We start from the raw sequence: 22,586 nt of genomic DNA, 5'->3' as shown, positions 1-22,586 counted from the left end.
TTCTCTATTTCTATAGTGAACTCCAGAACTATGTCTTTTAGGGTTTATCGTTTGTAAACCCTGTTACTTCCGACTGCGTCAGGTGGTATCAGAGCAGGTCTTTCCTGTCTCTTTTATTTACCTTTGTAGCAGTGGTTGATGAACATGCTCCAATTACAAGAGCAAATTTGGATGCCCTTACCGCTCAGATGATTGCTCAGACGACTGCTGCCGTGAACGCTCAAATGGCAGCCATGAACGCTTAAATGGCAGAATTTTGTGGGTTGTTGGAAGGAACGAACAACAACAACTGTGACAGAGGGGGGGAAGGACAACGTGCTAGAGCTCCACGTGGTGGTAGAGGTGATATTAATTATGATTCCAAGGATCTCATAACCAAAGGCTGATATTCCTTACTTTTCTAGTCACATGAGCGTGGAGGATTTTCTCGATTGGCAGGTTGAAGTGGATAGATTCTTTGAGATCATGGAGGTTCCAAAACACAAGCAGGCTAAGATGGTTTCTCGGAAGCTAAAGAAAGATGCTGCTTATTGGTGGGATCAGTTGCAGAGGTCTCGTCAGAGGCAAGGAAAAGAGTGTGTTCAGACATGGCGCAAGATGAAAGGTCTTCTTACAAGAAAATTTCTGCCTAGAGATTTTTCGATCAAGAATTATCCTCCTCAGGTTTTCGAGAAGAAGTTAGAGTCCGAGTTTTCTTTGCCTAATGAGATTAATAGTTTATCTGAAGAAAAGCCATAAGAATTTCTAATGGAAGAAGCTCCACAAGAAATCATCCATGATGACCAAGAGGAGGTTAAAGATGCAATTGCTCAGGCAAACATGGTTATTAATAATGAAGAACTCTTAGAGCCTGAAATAAATCATTCAGAACCAGATATCATTCAAGAAGCAATCTTGAGAGCCGAGACGAATCTAATATGGTTGCGTATGAGAGCCAAAATGCATATGACAGACTCATCTTTGGCGTTGGGTTCATGATTGTGCCATCAAAATTTACAGAGGATCAGGCGAATAGTTCACAGGTTCAACTGTCTAATTTTTTCTCGGGTCTTTTGTCTACCTATTCTTGTTTTTTATTCAAGATATAGTGGTGGAGAATGATGTAGGATGAAAATGGGCCCAGTTTAGCGGGAAAATCATAAAAGTAAATAAGCGGCCTAGAATCAAGAAGAGTGATTGGAAAATATGTAACTCACGCGTAATGAGGTTACTAGCCGCTGGAATATTCAAGAAGATTTGGTTTTGGACTATTCGGGTTACTCATGCAAAAAGTCAAGTCTTAATTGTGAATCAAATTGGGATCAACTTTTGGCTAGACTGTCTATTTAAAACGCACAATACCTTTCCAGAATGGGAATGACGAGATCTTCAAGACTCACTTTAGTAAGCCCTAGCAGATTTAGGCCAAAATATATCGTTTTAATTATCTGATTTGAGTTTAATATTTTTAGGCTAGTTTTACATTTTTATTAGGATTCTTTTTATTTTTAGGTTTTTAGTTTCCTTTTTAATTTGAATTCTCTAGGATTCCTTGTTAGATAATGATTATGATTAGATTATGACTTGGATGCCTATATAAGCACCATCATGCTATGTATGAAGATTAGTTTATCATATCAAATTTAATAAAATCTAGAGATTTTTCTCTATTTCTCTAGTTGTGATGCCCCAGAAATTCGTAATTATTTTCCGAGGAATTTCCGGAATCTAATTTATGGTTGTTGGACGGTTTCGTGGCTCGTGGACGGAGCGGAAGTGTTTCGGACGAAATTCTATTTGAAAAGTGTGACTTTAGGGGTGGCGCAAAGGTTGACTTTTTATTTGTACGGATTCTACGAAAACTTCCTTCACGAAAGTTGTAGAGCGCGTCGATACGAGTTCGTGGACATGTGGAACGCGAGAATCGGAGTTCGTATGAGAAAGTTATGGCCATTGGAAGGAATTTCCATTTTGGTATAAATAGAAGTTTCCCAAGTTGGAAACTTACTATTTTCATTTGGTTTCCTTTTCCTGAAAACCAATTTTCCTTTCTCTCTCTTCTCTCTCGGCTGCTACCTTCAGAAACGAAATTTTCCTTCTGACCCGACCCGAACCCGGCGATCCGACCCGGTCGGAACTTGCATCTCCGGCGACCTCTTCCGGTGAAACGAGCCCAGATCAGTTCGCCTCCTTGCTCCGGTCGTCTCTGTGGTGGTCTCTAGCAGCGATTCTCTTTCACGGCGGCGCTGCAAGGCGGCACAGGTTGCGGAAATCGGACCCGACCGGAAATCGTAGCTCCTGCGACGGCACAGCTTCAAGTTTCCTTCCTTGGCTTCGTGGGGGTCGTCTGAGTCGATCTATGGTGTTTGTTTCGATCGATTTACGTGGAAATCGGTTCAACTCAGTTGGGATTACTGTTCACGACTTGTGAGGTAGTTTTCGATCTCTTAAGCTTGTTTTCTAACTTCGAGCTAGTTATGAGAATTCACAAGCATGCTTAGATGAAGAACTTTGATGTTGGGAGTTTTGTGAAACATTGAGTTTTGGCCTGCGGCGGTGCGCCACTGTCTGTGGCGGCGTTCCGGCGGTGTTCTGGCCATGTATGGGACTGTTTCTGGTATTATATGTCTTCTACTCGTCGATACGAGCGTTTCGATATATAATATGCAAATTTTGGAGTTCGTATGGAATTGTTATGATTTTTGTTGTTTCATACCTATCAATTTATTCTATCTGTGAGGATTTGAGCGTCCGATCGACTTGTGGTTTGGTCACATCGATCGTGGACGTATTCCGGAGACTTTGGGAGGTCTCGGATGTGGTTTTGCCTCGATTGGCGCCACTTTGGGGATTTTAGTTCAAAACAGGGGTTTCGGACTTAAATCGTTTGTGAATTATTACTAAGTGGAAACCGATTGTGATTAGGTACTTGACGAAGTATTTGGACGAGTTGTTGGTGATAGTTTTGGTTCGGTTCTGTATTGAAGACGCAGCAGGAGTTCGAGGTGAGTAATCTCACGAAGTTCATTCACGAACGGGTTGACCTTATTGTTTTGAGAGTTATTTAGTTAACTGCAAACTATAGTTGGTATTAGTGGCCTTCCTGAGTGAATGACCACTTATATATATATTTACGTGGAATATGTATATTCTTGTGGGTTGATGAGTGAATTGAAGCAATAGGTATTGATGGGTTTCATTCTATTGTTTGGGGGCTTGACTTTTCGGGAAACATTTTGTGGGAATTGGGAATTTCTATTGTTTTGAAAAGTGTCAAGATTTGGTGTGAGTTGCTTTGATGTGATTTGAATGTTTTGATCTAACGACCGGGGGTCGGAAGATCTGAGAGTCACAGGTTGTGATTTTTCCTTTTGGTTTGATTTAATGTTTTGATCTGATGACCGGGGAGGTCTGATGATTGGAGGTCACGGGGTGACATCTCCTTTTGTGTGAGTTGAGTAACTTTTGGGTCCTGAGTGACCATTTTGAAAGGTTTTGATCTGACGACCTAGGAGGTCTGAGGATTTGGGGTTGCTGGGAGTAACCTCAGGCATATATATCGGGACTTCACGCCTTTGGCCGGGTTTGTGGATACGATCAGTTAGAGCTCTAGTCTGTTGCCATAGTACATCATGGGGGTAGCGGGGAGCTATCTGATGCTCATGAGTACGTGTTTTTAAAAGGGAGTTTCGGGGATTCTTTCTTTTAAATGTCCTGGGAGGACTTGTTTATCATATTTAATTGTCAGAGTTTCAATTATTATGATTTTGTCACGGGGTGACTTGTGTTGATTTGAGAATGTGTTTTAAAAGGGAGTTTCGGGGATTGTTTCTTTTAAATGTCCTTGGAGGACTTGTTTATCATATTTAATTGTCAGAGTTTCAATTTATATGATTTGGTCACGGTGTGACCTTTATTGTTTCTTTTGGGAAAAGAATGTGCTGTTTTGGGAAAACATGGTGTGTGTTCCTTTTTACGAGTTGATGGGTTTCCTCGTTAGGCGAGTTGTGCATGTGTGGTTTTGAGTTACTCATACGGGCTTGCAAAAGCTTACCGGGTTTGTTGTGTGGCAACCCGGTACACCATTCAAACGGTGTAGGGGTTAATCCTGCAGGTTAGGAAAATCGAGGTTGAGGCAGCGAGCTAGCAGCTTTATGGTAGGAAGCCACCTTTGTGACTTTACTTTTGATAAGGACTTCCGCTGTATAGTTACTCTGAGTAGCCTTTACGTTTTATTTTGTTGTTGACAATTTAATTCGTAAGCTTGTGTAATATATAACTCTTTGGATGCGAGTGTATATTAACTTTGAGGGTTCAGGACATCAGTATGTGTGTAAGTTTTAGGGAAAACAGATTTCAGGTATTTTGTATTGATGACTGGATGTTCACGCATATATAATTATGGGGTTATATATATCGATTTTCATGTGTGTAAAATCAGGGGCGTGACACTAGTGGACTCCAGAACTATGTCTTTTAGGGTTTATCGTTTGTAAACCCCGTTACTTCCGACTGCGTCAAAAACTCTAAAGCAATCTAACATAATGCAACTCTAGAGTAAACTTCCAAGTAATTTAGGACCCTAAAACTAATAGGGAAGACTTCAAGACTCTTCCCTGATTTATTGATGTTCCCAAAGGATCGCCCAACACATATGGGGATTCTCCGGGATCTACTAAAAGATAGAAGATAAAAAATAAAAAATAAACTTCATGATCTCCATGATTGTTAAAAAGAAATTTCATTTCTCATCTACAAATAATACCACATAATACACCATTAGATGAACTTCTACTAAAAAAAGTTAGATATAAGAAAGAGGCCTATACTTCGTTCCTTCATTTTTGAAGGAGACTTGAGCAAATCTTTATTTTTGACTGAGACTTCAGCAAATAAAATTGGAACTATGCATTTAGATAAAATTTACAAACAATAAAAAATTAATGGCCAAAAAAACACAAGCCGGGAAAAGTAAACAAGCATGGACCAAAGCATATAAAATGATTTGTGAAGGTCTGGAACTTCAAAATACAACCTTTGTAAATCAATCTCCGCTTATCAACTGGAATATCACAATTTTGAGAATGGTGCGTCTATTACCACCCTACCATTTTCTTAGTTCACCCTACAAACATTTGAATTATTGAAAGACTATATTATCCAAGTACTGTAAAATGACTACTAAGTACATTAATTTTCTAAAATCCAAATTTGTAAGAAAAAATAAATAAATAACCAATGAATTAAATATAAAGATTACTTAATTTCACATTGGATAATATTAATCTTCATCTTCTCCACCCAAATTTGCATTTATTACAATTTTTTTGTCTTTCTGTTACCTCTTCATCATGAATTCGTTATTTAATTCACAAAATTATTAATGTTAACTACATCAAAATCTTTGCAATATCTTTTGTGAACACTGAAAATAAAAATTTAAAACACGCAAGAAAAATCTCAATATCTTCTTCAGTGCTCATAGTTGTTAACTAACTAATATTTTGACATAGATTGAAATAGATGAACATTGAAGCAGAGAGAAAAAATTTAAAAAATGGAAGTAAATTAGATTATGATTTTGTTAGGAAACCTTTCATTAAAAAAAATCTCTTTTTATTGGATATGTCATATACGGATATTCTTGGAAATAGAAATGGGTTACATAAGTAAATATTAACTCATTTAATAATTGCAATTAAAATGTAAGGTGTAATGAACAAGTAGAGTGAACAAAAAAAATGGTAGGGTGGAAATAGCCGCACCCTTTTGAGAAACTTATGTTTAAATCCCTGATAGTCATGTCTAAGCCCACTCTACTGGAAAATTTAATTTAAATGTTAACCCAAAAATTTGTATTTTTTTTTTTTTTAAAGAAAAATCCGAACTTTTATTAATCAATTACGATGATTACAATCGTACATAATGGCATCCGAGATTAACTCTGGAGCTTGAGCGAACCACTCATGAAAACCTTCATTTTCAAATGCATGACTAGCTAACCTATGAGCAACACAATTTGCAGAACGAGGAGCATGAACAAAAGAAATATCCTGAAACACCCTTGCACCTACTTTGATATCCTCAATGAGAGGACTATAAATAGACATATCAGGCACCTCTAAAGTTATTGCTTGGATGGCAACTAAGCAATCACTTTCAATAATAACTTGATCAACCATCATAGCTTGACACAAATCCATACTTGCCCGTATAGCCACCAATTCAATGTGTAGTGTTGCTGTAACATGACTAACCTGATGCACAATAGCCGCAACAAATCCACCTTGATCATTGCTTATGACGCCTCCTACGGCACCATAGCCCACTGATGGCAAAAAATCACCATTAGTATTCAACTTAAGGATCCCTGCGTGTGGTGCCGTCCAGAACTTGTGGGCACGGCCTTTTTGCTTCCTCCCATTAGGATACCTATTCAGTAAGAAGCTTTCATACCAAGTCATAGTACCCAAAGAAAGAGCTACTGCACTTTGAGACTTATCTGACCATAATTTCTCATTTCGATTCTTCCACAATGCCCAAATTGTCATAAGAAGCTTTGCAAAAATATCAGAAGACATGGTGGTTACCTGTTCTAACATCCACTCTTTGAAACTAAAGGAATAGGACATAGATAGAGGCAAATTAAAAGGAGCAGCACCCAATATCTCTTTGGCCACCAGACAAGCGCAAAAAACATGTCTGCTATCCTCATACGGGTGGGAACACAACAGACAACCCAACTCTCCTGTATACCCTTTAGTAGTTAATCGATCCCGTGTAGGCAACAAGTTATTACAGGCCCGCCATAAACAAATATGAACTTTCCCTGGTACCCTAGCATGCCATAAAGCCTTCCAAAGCAAGTCAAAAGGATCACCCACAGATGTGGAAACCCTCAAATTATCTAACACAATATCTCGAGCCACCCAATAAGCACTATTCACATAATAAAATCCTTTTCTCTCCAATTTCCAGGTTATTCGATCACTCCTCACATTTCGACTCAAAGGAATGCACATAATTTTTCCACTATATTAGGAGCAAATAGAGAATGAAGTACCTGTGCAGACCACGTCCTGGAGTCACCATCTATCAATTCTGCCACAGTATCAATTTCACAATGAGCCGGTCGAACTATGGTACCATCAGGCACATCCGGTATCCAATTCTCCTTCCATATATTAATCTGCTGCCCTGTACCCACCTGCCACTGAACTCCAGCTAGCAGTACCGGTCTACTTGTCAAAATTGACCTCCAAGAGAAAGATGGGGACTCCCCCATATTGGCCTCCCAAAAAGAACAATTCGGGTAATATCTAGCTTTAAACAATCTAGCAATTAAAGAAGAAGGATTCAAAATTAATCTCCACCCCTGCTTGGCTAACATAGCCAAATTGTAAGCATATAGGTTTTTAAAGCCCATTCCACCCTCTGCTTTAGTAAGACACATCCTATCCCAAGACCTCCAATGAATCTTCCGCTTATCCTCTGTATCACCCCAAAAAAATTGAGCACACAATTTTTGCAAATCATCACATAATCCTTTAGGTAGTAGATAGCAGTTCATGGTGTACAAAGGCATGGTCTGTGCTACCACCTTTATCATAACCTCCTTTCCGGCTGAGCTCAATATTTTTGATTTCCAACTAGTCAGCTTATTTCTAATACTTTCTCTGATATACTCAAAGATCTCCGTTTTGGACTTCCCCACATGCAATGGTAAACCCAAATATCGATCGTGCTCTTGGACACACTTCACTTCCAAAATAGCCGCTAACTGACCTTGCAAACTTGGTGCCACATTTTTACTAAAAACCACACTACTCTTCTGCAAATTTATTCTCTGCCCTGATGTTCGCTCATACACATCAAGCAAAGCTCTGTACTACCTACATTCTGCCTCCACAGTTGACCCAAAAATAAAACTGTCATCCGCAAAAAATAGGTGGTGTAAAGTAGGAGCACCTGGACACATAATTAAGCCCTGCAAACTATTTGCAGCCACTGCATTGGTGATCATTGAAAAGAACCCTTCCGCACATAAAATAAATAAATAAGGGGATAATGGGTCCCCTTGTCTAATTCCTCTCGTAGGTGTAATATAGCCAGAAGGTTCGCCATTAATGAGAACAGAATACCGAACAGTAGTCAAACAACTCAAAACCATCTGAATCCATCTCGAATCAAAACCCATCTTTTCCAAAATAGCTTTCAAAAAACTCCATTCCAACCTGTCATAAGCCTTACTAATATCCAACTTTAAGGAAAAAAAAATCGTCTGCCTGTCGACGCAATCTATTCATGAAATGCGCTGCTTCGGTGGCCACCAAAATATTATCTGAAATCAAACGTCCAGGTACAAAAGCACTTTGTAGTGGGGAAATAATCGCCGGTAAAATCTTTTTCAATCTGTTAGCCAATACTTTTGAGCTAACCCGATATATCACATTACAGAGTGCTATTGGTCTTAACTGTGTAGCATCCTGAGGATCTTTCACTTTAGGGATCACAGCAATATGAGTAAAATTGGACTCCTGCCACATAGCCCCTGTTTCTAAAAATTCTCTCACCGCTAAACACACATCAGGACCTACTGTATCCCAATAGTTTTGGAAAAAAATGGTGACATACCATCCGGTCCGGGACTTTTTGAAGGGTGCATCTGGAATAATGCTTTCTTGATAATAATTGCTCATTCATAGTCGATGTCACCCTATAATTCAACCCGGCCAACACCTCCTGAATAGCCTCCTCATCCACCCCGGCAGATTTATATATCTCCTCATAATACTCAAGCAAAATAGCCTTAACTGTTTCCGGTTGAGCACACCATTGTCCTTCAGTATTCTGCAGCCCCTTAATGTGATTTCTACACTTCCTATTTGAAGCCCTTCTATGAAAAAACGCAGAATTCCTATCTCCATCGTTCAACCATAAAACTCGAGATCGTTGCCGCCAGTAAGTCTCTTGTTGTGCAAGTAATTCACTATATCGAGTGCGTAATTGTCGCTGCTCCTCATACTGAACTTCAGAAAAAGGCTGCCGCATAAGTCCATCCATTTTCTCCTGAAGCAGCCTCATCTCAATCTTCGCATGTTCAAACACCCCTTTATGCCAAGTCATTAACTGTTTCCCAGTCTCTACAATTTTCAAGGCCACTTGGTTTAATGGGTTCCCTGTCGAAGGCCGAGACCAGCCTTGATTAATAATGTTCTTACAGTCGTGATGTTGTGCCCACATCTCTTCAAACCTAAACTGACGTGGTGTACGCCGAATCTGCAAACGCTCAGCGCTAACCTCCACCAAAATAGGACTATGATCAGATTCGTTTGGAGGCAAAGTAACCGCCCTAGAACAAGAGTACCAATCTCTCCATCGAGCACACTGAAAAGCTCTGTCCAATCGCTCCTTTGTATACCTATTGGACCAAGCAAATCTACTCACATAATATCCCATATCCAGCAAACCCGCCTCTGCCATAGTGTTTCTGAACATCCTCATAGGCGCCGCTGCATGCGGCCTCCCTCCAGATTTATCATCCCGACAAGCAACCTCATTGAAATCACCCACCACCAACCAAGGTAGCGTACTGTTCACCGCTAATGCTCGAATCAACTCCCACGTTCGCCACTGCTGGCTTCTGGTAGCAAAACTGTAGATCCCAGTAAATCTCCAAACCTCAGGCGACCCCAAAACACCCACCTCTGCATCAATATGATGTGGGGAGTAAGTCTTCAACCGAACCGGAACATCTTCCATCCAAAACAAAGCCACTCCTTGTGAATCTTCCTCACAGGGATAAGCAATGCAGCCTGCAAATCCCAGTCGAGTACGAAGCGACTCCAGCAAACTTGGCTGTGCTAGGGTTTCCTAGAGAAATAATAGACTCAGTCGCTTTGCATGAACCAGATCGACCAACGCTCGTTGAGTCTCATTGTTCATAATGCCCCGACAATTCCAGGCGATCACATTGATCTGAAGCATCACAAGGTTGCTACTACGGCGGCGCACAGTGGCGCACAGAGAAGCAGCGATCAGGCTGCGTTAGGGTTTTTATAATTAAGAGACGATTTTAGAAAGAAAGAGGGTGTGTTTGCTCAGTTTGTACCCAAAAATTTGTATTAGTTCCTAATAATACCAACTAATTTGCAAAAGAAGTTGGATCCTCAAGATCCTTGAGAATTGTACGTTGAAATATTTCCTATTTTAACTGCATGAAATAAAACATATTATTAAAAAAGACCTAAAGGGAATATAGCTTTCATGAAAAATGATCATGCAAAGCTTTCGGTCATGCTTACAATAATTTGTCAATTGTTGTAGCCATGGTTGATAAATGATCATGTCATGGGAGAACTGGTTGCAAATAATGAAGTGAATACATTCATTACCTACTAGAACAAATCAAACACCTGTTACAATCAATGATTGAAATATCTGCGATATTTCCAATATATCCCCCAATATCTTTCTTTTAGAGGGCCGATATCTTTTAAGAGGTTGATATCTTATCTTCTACCGTTTCCCCCGAAATTTCTCCGACATCATCAAATATCCCCGATATATTAGATATTTGGAATATATCTCCGATAAAGTGAAGAATTTTAGAATATATCCCCAATAAAGTGAAGAAGTATATGTAAAATCTGATATATATAAAAAAATAGAAAAGACACAATAATTCTATAAATGCAAATATGTAGAAACTGCAACTAATGCTGGAATCAATGTAGAGAGGGTTTTATCTGAAGAAATTGTTAAAAACCTAGGAGATAATTCAGATAGTGATGATGCGTGGTGTGGTATAGCAACCCCTCATAGTTATGGTGACAATGAAGATGGTGGTGGAGGTGAAAGATATGAATATGGACGATTTTCTGTGTAGAGGATTAAACCAATTTACCTGTTAAGATAATTTTGATCATGCCACCCAAGATGAAGACCACAGAGCTAAAACAGCTGGTCATGGTGCTCAAGAGAAACCCCGATATGGGAGAAGGATTAGAGGTGCAACTGATGATCAAAGTACCCAATCTAATGTTTATTCAATTGCCTTAAGTTTTAACTCTATCCGTTTAAGCACAGAACGCAGTGGGACCTCAAGTGAATCTCACGAAGACAATAATCAATTTGACTATAACGCTTATGAATATAATAAATATGAAAAAGTACATAATCAATCATCCAGTTAGACTCATCCTTATTATCCCCTTATTAGAGAAACAGTCGGCAGCTCTAGAGAGATCTATAACCTATGATGCACTGACACGGGTACGGGGTACGGGGTGAGATACGATACGATACGTGGATACATTTTTTTTCAAAAAAACAGGATACGATACGTTTTGGACATATTTATAAAATAATATGTAAAATATATATATATATATATATATATATGGTGTTAATAAATATATTTGATGAATATTGCATATAAAATGATGGAATTGCAATGAAACAAGCAATTGAAAGACATAATATTCAAACAATCAAACAAAACATAAGTCAAAGGATCAAATTACTTAACAAATAGTTCAAGCAACATAAATTAAAACTAAGTTCAAGCACAAACAAGCTTCCAAAACTTGCACAACTTCAATCAACTTCATCCTCATCATCAAAGATTACACCCTCCAATTCCGGTTCATCAAGAGAGAGGTTGGCAACCTCAAGAATGCCTCCATTAACCGTATCCATTGAGTCAAAATCATCCCCTCCAATATCCCACATCTCTCCACATTTGTATTGTGGAGTTCTCCTTGATAAAAGCCGAAGATTATTATGCACAAACACCAAATCTTCGGCTCTTTGTGGTGTAATCCTATTCCTCCTCAAAGAGTGAATAAACTTGTAGGTGCTCCAATTTCTTTCACAACATGAGGAGGAACAAGGTTGTCCTAGTAGCTTTAAAGCTAACCTTTGGAGATTTGGTGTACTAGATCCATGGACAACCCACCATTTCATTGGTGGCATCTTACCTCTATCATTGATAGAATCACTACTTGCAAATTCATCCAAGCATGCCGAAAAAGAGGCAAACTCCTCATTCACACTTCGTCTTTCCTCTTCATTAGCATAGTATTTCTTAAGACATTCTTTTCTTTCCTTAGAAATCTCACTATCTTGATGTGGAGGAAGACGATTAGGAGCTCCATGAAGATATTCCATGCTATAATATCTACAAGGTCCATATATATAACAAAAAATTAACAATTTGTAGTTGGAAGTAAAAATCTAAACTCAATCTCAAATAAATAGTTCAAATTTACCTTGGATTCAATGAATGTGCCATGCAATGAAGAGGTGAGGAACTCTTGGTCCATCTTGCTAGCAAAATCGTGTACACCACATCATAAAATTCCGAAGGCTCTTCATGTTCTTTGCCTTCTTGTTTATAGATAGCGGCCTTTACTTGCTCAATCATAGCATCCCACCACTCATAAACCTTGTGAAGACATGGCTCATCCGTATCACTCCTAGCCTCCTAAGCATCTCATAGATGGGTAATGTGAAGGCAAGTATGTAATCAATCTTTGCCCAAGCATCATCATCTAATATCATGTCTTTCACGGCCCTTGCTTTTGTCACATCATCATCTCTATAAGCTTCCCATTGATCACTTATCACCATCCGTTCTAGAGATTGCTTGATCTTCCTAAATCTCTTAAGCATCACAACAATGGATGCAAAGCGTGTATCAGCAATGGATAACACCTTCAAGTGGGAGTGCTCATTAAACATAGCCAACCTCATACCATGGTTCATAATGAAATTCTTTATGAACCACACATCCTCAGCAACTTGTGAAATCCAATTACATGCATCATAAGCAACCTTATTAGAAGTAATGGAACTTGGTGTGCATATGTTCTTCAAAGCAAGGTTTAGTGTATGCACAACACATGGAGTCCAAAATATGTGTGGAAATCTAGCATTAATAATAGCTCCAGCAGCTTTGCAATTGCTAGCATTATCAGTGATTACCTGGACAACATGTTGTGGACCAATCTCCAAAATACTATCAATGAGCAAGTCAGAAATGAAGAACCTGTCTTTCAAATCCCCTTCACAGTTCACTGCTCTCAAAAACATAGGTCCAGATTCACAAGCTGCCATAACATTGATAAGTGGTCTTCTTTGAGAATCGGACCACCCATCACTACACACACTAACACCCTTTTGTTGCCATGAGAGCTTAATCGGTTCCAACATCTTCTCAATGTGCATCCTTTCTTTGTGTAGAAGAGTGGTTCTCAAAGCATTATAACCAGGTGGCCGATAACCAGGAATTGGACAAGAAGCAGCCCGATTATAAGAACGAATATAGTGTGGATTCTTGGCAAGGTTGAATGACAAACCACCGGTATAAAACATTCTTGCTATTTCACAATCCAATTGTTCTCTAGCATTGTTATTGAACGCCTTTTCAAGCGGTCCACTTACTCCCTTCCTCTTCTTTGGAACCTCCACTACTTCATCCATTAAATCTAGCCCATATGTACTTCCACTTGAAGAACCTTCAATGCTTGATGAAGGGAGAGGAACTAGTCTAGGTTGTCCTCTCTTTTTACCGGTCTCATAAGCTTCTACCAAGCCTTCAACCTCTCTTTTCTTCTCGTCCGGGATTGACCTACATATTCTAATCCCTTTGCCACTAATCTTGAGAAGATGCAACCTCACTCTATAATGTGATCCATGGAAAGTACCATTGCAAAAATGACACTTGAATGTACAATTGCCTCCTTCACCTTTCTTAGGTTGAACAAGGACCGTAACAAATTTCCACAAAGGAGAACCCTTATTATTATCTCCCACACTTCCACTGGGTTCACCCTCATTAGTAGATGAATCTGTTGCTGTTACATTTGCATCGCTCATCTTCCTAAACAGGTAAGAATAACAATAAAAACGATAAATATATGGTTGCTGCCAAGACTTGATTAAACATTCATGTAAATGATTCCAAAACGTAATTCATACTCCAAAACATTCATGTCACTGATTCCAAAACGTAATTCATACTCCAAAGCATTCATGTAACAAACTTAATTAAACATTCATGTAACTGATTCCAAAACATTCATGTAACAGACTTAATTAAATGATAATTCATACTCCAAAACATAATTGATTCCAAACCTACTAGCCTACTCACTATAATTAATATAAGATGATCCAAAAATCATACCTTTAATAATAGCCCACAGAAGTGACAGAACAAGTTGAAGGTTCAACCCTTCAGAGAACTGCTGGAGCTATTAATAGTCTTCAGAGATGCGAAGATAGTCTTCAGAGAACTGCTGGTCCAATCTTCAAGCTTCAACTCTTCAACCCACACTCCCACAGAGCTTCAACCTTCAAGGCTTTCAATTCAGAACATACCCATCAAGCAACAAACAGAGATGCGAAGTAGTCTTCAGAGAACTGCTGGTCCAATCTTCAAGCTTCAACCCTTCAACCCACACTCCCACAGAGCTTCAACCTTCAAGGCTTTCAATTCAGAACAAACCCATCAAGCAACAAACAGAGATGCGAAGATAGTCTTCAGAGAACTCGACCTTCAAGGCTTCAACCTTCAAGCCTTCAACCCACAGATGTTAAAGCTTCAATCTTTCGAACTGAACATACCCACTAGCTTCAAGCTTTCGATCTAAACATACCCACTAGCTGCGAAGTGCGAACTCGCAAAGAAGCAACGAACAGAAACTCAAAAAGGGATGCGGCGAAGAAGCGAAGAGAGAACTGATATGAAGAGAAAACTGAATCTGATCGAAGCCGCACTCGGCTTCGGGTGTATCGGGTTGAAAGTGATATGAAATTATCCAAAATACCCCCAAAACGTATCCAAAATTTTGTCAAACCGTATCCAAGACGTATCAAATTTGTCAACTGATGCTATATAGTCAATGATACGTTTTGAAGGTCCTAGATACGTACCCAATGCGTATCGTACCCGTATCCATATCCGATACAGATACGATACACCATAGTCAGATTTTTGAAGTATCCATGCTTCATAGTCTATAACTATCATGTTCATCACTACAATTAGTACTATATAGGGCATATGTCTTGGTCTGATTATTGTATTTTCATAGATCAGCGAGCGACTTTTCAACCACCTAGAGTTTCTTTTTAGATGTAGATGAAGTTGACATTCATATGTATTATTCTTTCAAAAACGATATATTTTCTCCTATATTCCCGATATTTCTAATATCTCCTTTTTTCAAAATTCTGATAGATATGTAGATACATATATTTTAATCCTTGGTTACAATCACATCCAATTCCCTAATTGAAGTCCAGTTGGTATATAGGAATCGGTGATTCAGAATGAATATGGCATATGAACAATATATTTGACGAAATGGTAACTTGTTAGACCCTAAACCCTAAACTAGTGAAATAAAAGGCTCAACCATTCAACAGACCAGGGTTTGGGATAGTAGACAACAAATAAACAACATTTCCTACAACAAAAATTGAACTAGGTGTTGACTCATCAACATTCCCGAGCACACTCCTATTCCTCTGAGATGGGAACAACAATTTAACATTGTCAACCAACACCATCCTCTATCTATATTCTATACTGAATGTCAACTTAATGCTTATAGGCAACGCATGATTACAGAGACAACTTGTAATATACTCTTTCGAATAGAAAGGGAAATCTTCACACTAGAAATGTAATTCACATTACTGTTTGTTTAGGAGATAAGATTTACGAGAAACTATATCACTTGTTTGTTTAACTAGATGAACTTAATTCTGTAAAAACAAGTGTATCTTTCAGAAAAGAGAAGATTAATTTACATGTAGCCTACCACCCAGAAAATTGTCCAAAGAATCTAACAGGCAAAAGACACCAACCCTAGAACAAACCTATTCCATACATGCAAAATCGAAACAATGTAACCATACAATTGGCAACGCAACACAAACATTCTAAGCTTGCTAAATCGAGCAACATAACAACCAATCCAATCCATCGAGAGCTCATGAACACAACCTCAGGCATAGAGGCTACCATTTCCAAACCATAACACTCATTAACAAATTAACTAAACCATTCATTACTCAATAAAAACAAGGTACCATTTCAAATTCCATCATACTAAAACAACTACAAAGTCTCCATTGGCATCAAATCCAAGTTCTCGAAAACCAAAAACGTAAAGCTTAAAAGCATAAGCATAGCAAAAACCTGCGGGCTTCCCCAAAATGCCCCCAGAAAATCAACGGTAAGACTTCTGGAACCTGGCACGAGCACCACGGCCACCGAACTTCTTGGGCTCGCAGCGCCTGGGATCAGCAACAAGGAGAGTCCTGTCGTACCTGACCAGAATGTCCTTAATCTCCTTCTTGCTCTGCTCATCCACGTACTTCTGGTAGAAAGCCACCAGGGCCTTCGCGATGCTCTGACGGATGGCGTAGATCTGAGAAGTGTGGCCTCCGCCCTTCACGCGGATCCGCATGTCGACGTCGGCGAAACGGTGTCGTCCGAGGAGGAGGATGGGCTCGTAGGCCTTGAATCGGAGGATCTCCGGCTCGACGAGCTCGATTGGGCAGCCGTTGATCTTGATAAGCCCACGGCCGCGCTTGCAGTAGGTCACGGCCACAGCGGTCTTCTTGCGACCGAAGCACTGAACGGACTCCTTTGCTGGAACAGCCGCCGCCATTGTTAGGGTTTCAGTTGTGCTCTCTGGAGAGGAAGTGAAGAAAAACCCTAGCGGTAGAGGAAGCGGTAACGCAAGTGAGGATATTTATACGATGGTCTAAACTGCGGGCTTTAAAATGTGGGCCTGGCGGGGTAGTTTTAGCCCAATTTTTTTTGCTACAAGGAGGCCCAAAAGGTTCCTCCATGCGTCTACATATACAGTGTGTAAAAGGTCCTAGATTCTGTACCGTCTACATATATGCGTCTACATATACAGTTAAGGTGAGAAATCAACAACGATGGTGCAAGTAAATGGAGATTTACAATGTGTGAGTCGGACTCTGCTTGTATATATATATATATGAGTTACCCGATCAAGGAAGGATGATTTGTGTGACAATGCATCGGCAAAAATTATGTGACGAAGAAGTTCTATGAGCTCAAGTCACAAGGATCTATCAAGGATGTAATAGAAGTCTATCTATACCATGTCAATGTCATGCTTACATTATACGCAAGGGTTCAGCTCAGGTTAACTAAGATCATGAATTTTAATTTTATTCTTTTTCATTAATAGGAGATCAAGAACCTAGTAAACTATGTGGTAATCAAAAATTATGGGGAAACAATTTAAATGACCTCTAAATGAAGAGATTATCTACAAGAACAAGGAAAAATCATACAGAGATAATTGCTCACTGCAAAACGGTAGCAATCTTGCAATACAAAAAGTTACAGACAAATAAGAGTATAGTTCTTCATTCCAAGGATTTTAGCAGCCTAAAGAGTGCAGCTGCTTCTCTAATCCGGGAGAACTCAATGCAAAAAGCTTGAACTTCAATGAAAAGATCCTTAACTGCAAATATGACCGTTGAAGAAAGTCAGCAACTTAACATTTGTTAGATGTAAGTAATCATGAATAGAGCACTTAATGCATATGCTGATGTCTACACGTATGGTTGAATGACCCTAATAAAAAGGAGCACTGACCATTTATAATGTTGTTTCGGATAAGGCTCTGCAGAAATACACAAACAAGCCTCACAAGTCTGTTCTGCATGTACTTGTCCTGGGCAGATGAGATACGCCAAGTGGTTAGAACATAATATAAAAAAACATCAAACATTATATTGATAGGATCAAACATTATGTAGCTTGGCGAAAACCAAATCAAACTAACGAATTTGACTAGTGACTAAAGTTTAATATCCATAGGCACGAGCAAGTACCTTGATGTTCTCACACGAAGATATACAATTGGTTATGTACATGTGTATGAACTCAGAAGGAAGTTCAACGGCTGTCGTAAGCCGGTTCACAACTTCCATGGAGTGTAGACTCATGTCCATATTGACGAGCACTGTAAAATATCTGTGAGAAAAATTAAAATGTATATAAAGCACAAAAATCCTGATAATAAAGGAACCCCGCAGGCTTCAACAAAATCGCTGCAGAATTAGAGATGGAAATAAATCACAGAACTGAAGACATACTCTGCAATTTCAGGGGAGTTTATCAACTTGGTGAGAACTTCAACTGCAATTAGGGGATTATTTTCCACCAGTTCCTGAAAACAAGAATTATGGAATTATACAATAGTCCATCGACGCATACATACATTGTTTGACAGAGTAATGCTATCATCAACACTTACCGGTAGCTTTCTTGGTGTCAGCCCACAGTGATATACAAGCTTCGGGTCATTTGTCAACTCCATCACGACTTGCTGGACAATGAAAGGGCAAGCATTGGGTCATCTCTTCCTTCAAAATGACTGATGTAACACGATATAAAATGAAGTAACATGAATTTCTTAATTCTTCTTTGAAATTTGACGTGACAATAAATCTCCCAACAAATTCTATGTCACTAATGATTTATCTTATCCACTGTAGTATTTTGGGAAGGGGGAATTTGAACTTATGACCTCTGCTTCAGAGGGTAAGTGTGACTACTGACCCATGACTATCACTCCAGCTACAACAGGACTCACAATTTCAAAGATAATTTAGCTCCTGTTATTACTGTAATAAAGTATTATCAACTTTCTCAGCCTTTTGCACTAAACCATTAGTATTAACATAAGAGATACAATTAATAAGCAAACTTACGCTCCTCAATCAATATGAAGAATAAAGAGAGGGAAATTTCTAGGTTTTGCAGCCCATATTGTCTTCACTTCCTCCTTCACCTCCTACTCCACCTCTTTTCCAAATTTCTAGTGCTCCTTTCTAGCCAAAGCACTCAAAAGACAGTCAATACACAACATTTCCACAGAACTTTTGTCTTAATACTTCCAGAAAGACTAACGCTTCTTAACAATTAATGATACACAAGAGAAACCTATCTTATATATACTTCAGACTAAACTTACACGTCTAAAGCCCTGAACTCCACTGAAATCTACCCGCTGAGATAAGGCAACCCCATTCTTGTGAAATTCCTCAAAAACTAAATACTTATTCAAATATCCCAACACTGCCCAAATAAAAAACATTAGGTCATGGTGATTTATCTTTATTACTTTATCTTCCTCCCAAGGATTTCCAGCCACTTCTCAAAGAGGATAGTTACTAATTTTTAAACAAGAGGGTGGGAGGTACACACTTGGCCTTTGTTGTTAAACAACATCTCAGTGCTAATCTTATAAGGTATCTCGGTCTTCCACATCAGCTCACATAGGGAGTAAAAAGATGGGGCATCAATATGCTCTGCTACCTTAGCTTTCTATTGAAATTACTTTCCCATTCACAAATATTATACTATTTCACTTAAGCACGTCCAAACCATACAAAGACCAACCAGAAAATGTTCCATCCACTAAACTTTAAATTTACATCAGTCAAGGATATAGACACATTACGACTACTTAATATCAGAATTACTAATTAATTCAATATCAGAAGTGACATAGAAGTATACATGCTTAAGTATATTATGGCCATTTATAGAATTTCATATCTTGGATATATAATTATATAGCATATAAATATATATATATATATATATATATATATCATAAATATCAGCACCTCTTGTTGTGCAGGCACAAGTGGTCCCTTCAAAGCTTTAGCAATCAAGTCCCTTACAGCTGCACCTCTGCTGGTATCAACACACATACCATCATCCCATAAAAGTTCATGATTGTCAACTGGGTTGAGCCACACTAGCTGCAACGGGTTTACAATTATAACTCAAGTAAACAAGTGTGCTTGTACAAATATATCTGAAAAAAAATGCCCTTGTGTCTTACTTCATCGTCCTGAACTGGAAGCCTCGGAGGAAAAGGCCTACTCCAGTGAGGACCTAATCCTTCCAGCGCTAGATTGGACAGCAAGCCAAGCACTGTCTCGTCTTTATCTCCAGAACCGACTTTAGGTTTTGCTCCGGGTTGTAGATCAAACCTGAAACATAATCCTTGATGTCATGATTGGAAATAATCAAAAAAAAGAAATAAATAAGCTATAGTCATGGATCATACTCTGATGAGTTGGTATCACAACCAGAAGGAACATCAGGGTCCGCTACCACATTTTTGATAGAACCATCCTTGAATGGAGAACTATATGGTTCTGGATGGACTTTATCTGCATACTGCTGCTGCAGATGTTCCTGTTGCGGGAAGACCTGACAGTAACAATTCAAAAATGTCCATTATGTGCAGAGACCGACCACATTTCACCACTTATTTGACAATAAAATCCTCATATAATGAGTATCCATAGTAGCTTGAAAAATAGCAGAAACTTTAATCCAAACGGCATTGTAAAATATATATCACTTACATGCACCGAAGAATCAAAATTTTTAATGTAATCTGCCGCGGACTGTTTAAGAAGCTGCAATGGAGAAACCTCTTTCAGATATTCGTAACCTTGAAGAGAAGCATACAAATAGACACAGAAAGAAAGAAAATAATTTCTTACAACAATAAGCATACAAACAACATCAAAATTGGATGATTCGATATAAATGATTTAAGGTTATGTAGGACAACACAAGGAAGATAGTGGAGATGCTATGCGGTTATGCCTGTGATTATGGTGGGTTAGTATACGTAACAGGTTTACAGAAAAAGAGGATTTAGGATAGCAGTACTTTTTAAACAGAGAGATACAGAAGAACAAGTCTGACAAGAAAAATGTAAAGGAGATAGCAATGCACTAAAGCCTTCAATAATGCTTTCGTCCATTTAAGCATGGAACTGCTCTACAAGGTATCCTCAGTGACTCCTAGAACTACTAATCAACCATATTTGCAGGGGAATTAACAGGTATACATCGATTAGCTGTTTTCTATAGAACTAAACCAACAACATAATTTGATAATTCAAAGGCTAAACAAAGAATGTGGAACCTCTTTGCCACTATTAGAGCCATCAGACCCGGATAACTGTAATAGCTGCAGAACAAATGCCCTCTCACATTTTTCAGCTTCAACATCGCATGCAGCCTGCAAGACAGCATATAGAAAAGAGATGCAATTATTATACATCAAGAATGCAATTTACATGCCAAATCATACAACCCACAATAATAAATAATAATAAGTAGCCAGCCCCAACAGAAGACACTCAGAAATTTATTTAGGATAAAGGATTCACAACAAACTTATCAGCAAGTTCAAACTTCTTCATGTTAAAGAATGCAGTGTCATTTGCTTAACTGTTATTTTAAATTGGTGATAGACCATCCAACTAGTCAAGATTAAAACAAAACAATGGGTATTTATAAACCAGATCCTATTCACTTTTTCAATTTTGACTCTAATCCGGTGATTTAAGATAAGAAGATTAAATGTTCTGGTCACTATCAACTATCAAGAGTGCACAGAAACCTGCAATGGATTTATTCCAGGTTGATCTCTTTTTAGATTTCAAGTTAAAATAGCACTTATTCTGAAATAAAGGGGCCAATGCATACAACACAGCATATAGAAACAATGATCCAACAGTCCAATAAGTATATCCTCAATCAGTCATATTATAATTTAACCTTAAAGGAGTAATTACAAGACTCGGGATGATGTTGATAGCATGATAAACGATTCAAATAACATTTTTTTAAGATGATTGGGGTTCTTTGTGAGCTAAAATCAATCACGATGAAATGAACTATGAATGCAAGAACGGCATCAAACAATGCTTACACTTATAATCAAATTTATGAACGGATTCGCGGAAGGTTTCTGGGAAGCATAAGCCTGGTGAAGTAAAGCAAATGCAATCAAGCGTTGGGTGGAACTCAGCATCTTCTTATCCTGAAAGCACAGCATCCCAACTAGTCAGAATCCAACAGCTAATACCAAAAAAAAATTCCAAACAACAAGAAAGTTACTATCCAAAATTGATTGTCTTGGCTCTTGGGTTTTGATAATTGTACATCATATTACATGATACAGATATCAAGAAATTCAATTAGTTGTTTTCCCAAGTAAATTACACAGATTTTCTGCAAGTAAGGGATCTAGGGTTTTAGTTCAATTGTGTGGAGAAATGGATAGACGCGAATTTCAATGTTCCTCAAGAATAAGATAGAGAGAGAGAGAGAGAGAGAGAGAGAGATAGAGGTACCTGTAAGAGGAGGGAGAGGGAGAAGCAAGGAATGAAATGGAAGGCGTGAGAGAAAATAGAGGTGAAGTCGGAGACGATCTCTTCGAGTGGTCGTTGCTCTGCTCTGAGCAATCCAAACACGGCCTTGGAATCTTCGAACCCCAGAGTCCCCCTCTTCTTCATCTTTAGCTAAATTCCGAAGCTTCACACACAGAGATAGAGAGAGAGCGAGAGAGCTATAGACGACGAGCGGCACAGAAGAGAGCCAAACTGGGTTTCACTTTTCAACGGGTTACTGCTCAACCCCCTTTTTCTTTTGGAATTTCTCAACAAAAAGATCGCACGTGACGCAGATAAAAAGGTTCGAGGCTTCGAGCCTTATCGGGTAAA

General features: G+C 38.8%; 3 protein-coding genes across 4 annotated transcripts; all 3 read right to left on the bottom strand.

The window, feature by feature from the left end:
* Positions 1 to 11,730: 11,730 nt before the first annotated feature.
* LOC112179842 lies at positions 11,731 to 13,860 on the bottom strand. The gene is made up of 2 exons (XM_024318328.2): positions 12,252 to 13,860; positions 11,731 to 12,160 (listed from the first exon to the last, which is right to left on the bottom strand). The coding sequence occupies exon 1, from the start codon at positions 13,858 to 13,860 to the stop codon at positions 12,403 to 12,405; it is 1,458 nt and encodes a 485-aa protein (XP_024174096.1). The 3' UTR covers positions 11,731 to 12,160; positions 12,252 to 12,402.
* Positions 13,861 to 15,998: 2,138 nt separating this feature from the next.
* On the bottom strand, positions 15,999 to 16,740 carry LOC112176917 (40S ribosomal protein S16). The gene has a single exon (XM_024315051.2). It carries the CDS (start codon positions 16,665 to 16,667, stop codon positions 16,224 to 16,226), a length of 444 nt encoding a protein of 147 aa, XP_024170819.1. The 5' UTR covers positions 16,668 to 16,740; the 3' UTR covers positions 15,999 to 16,223.
* A 520-nt stretch (positions 16,741 to 17,260) lies between these two features.
* Positions 17,261 to 22,519, bottom strand: LOC112176916 (CCR4-NOT transcription complex subunit 11). 2 transcript variants are annotated; one of them, XM_024315050.2, is made up of 12 exons: positions 22,218 to 22,519; positions 21,794 to 21,904; positions 21,002 to 21,097; positions 20,431 to 20,484; positions 20,127 to 20,272; positions 19,899 to 20,049; positions 19,678 to 19,815; positions 18,300 to 18,371; positions 18,139 to 18,212; positions 17,875 to 18,016; positions 17,636 to 17,714; positions 17,261 to 17,501 (listed from the first exon to the last, which is right to left on the bottom strand). In XM_024315050.2, exons 1-12 carry the CDS (start codon positions 22,377 to 22,379, stop codon positions 17,404 to 17,406), a joined length of 1,323 nt encoding a protein of 440 aa, XP_024170818.1. In that variant the 5' UTR covers positions 22,380 to 22,519; the 3' UTR covers positions 17,261 to 17,403. The 2 variants fall into 2 exon arrangements, 1 of the variants encoding a protein (XP_024170818.1); XR_002927205.2 differs by lacking the exon at positions 17,261 to 17,501 and having other exon boundaries at positions 17,875 to 18,005.
* Between the last annotated feature and the right edge of the window lie 67 nt (positions 22,520 to 22,586).

The sequence above is a fragment of the Rosa chinensis genome, chromosome 7, assembly GCF_002994745.2.
Source record: "Rosa chinensis cultivar Old Blush chromosome 7, RchiOBHm-V2, whole genome shotgun sequence".
Taxonomy (NCBI): Eukaryota; Viridiplantae; Streptophyta; class Magnoliopsida; order Rosales; family Rosaceae; genus Rosa; species Rosa chinensis.
The sequence above is the reverse complement of the archived record's forward strand: the minus strand, read 5'-3'. Positions and strand labels throughout refer to the sequence as shown.

Coding starts and splice junctions, on each gene's coding strand:
- LOC112176917 (XM_024315051.2), bottom strand. CDS start 16,667: ATGGCGGCGGCTGTTCCAGCAAAGGAGTCCGTTCAGTGCTTCGGTCGC.
- LOC112176916 (XM_024315050.2), bottom strand. CDS start 22,379: ATGAAGAAGAGGGGGACTCTGGGGTTCGAAGATTCCAAGGCCGTGTTT. Junction 21,098..21,793: donor TCATAAATTTGATTATAAGT/GTAAGCATTGTT, acceptor GCTGTCTTGCAG/GCTGCATGCGATGTTGAAGC. Junction 17,715..17,874: donor CTTCGTGTGAGAACATCAAG/GTACTTGCTCGT, acceptor TCATCTGCCCAG/GACAAGTACATGCAGAACAG.
- LOC112179842 (XM_024318328.2), bottom strand. CDS start 13,860: ATGAGCGATGCAAATGTAACAGCAACAGATTCATCTACTAATGAGGGT.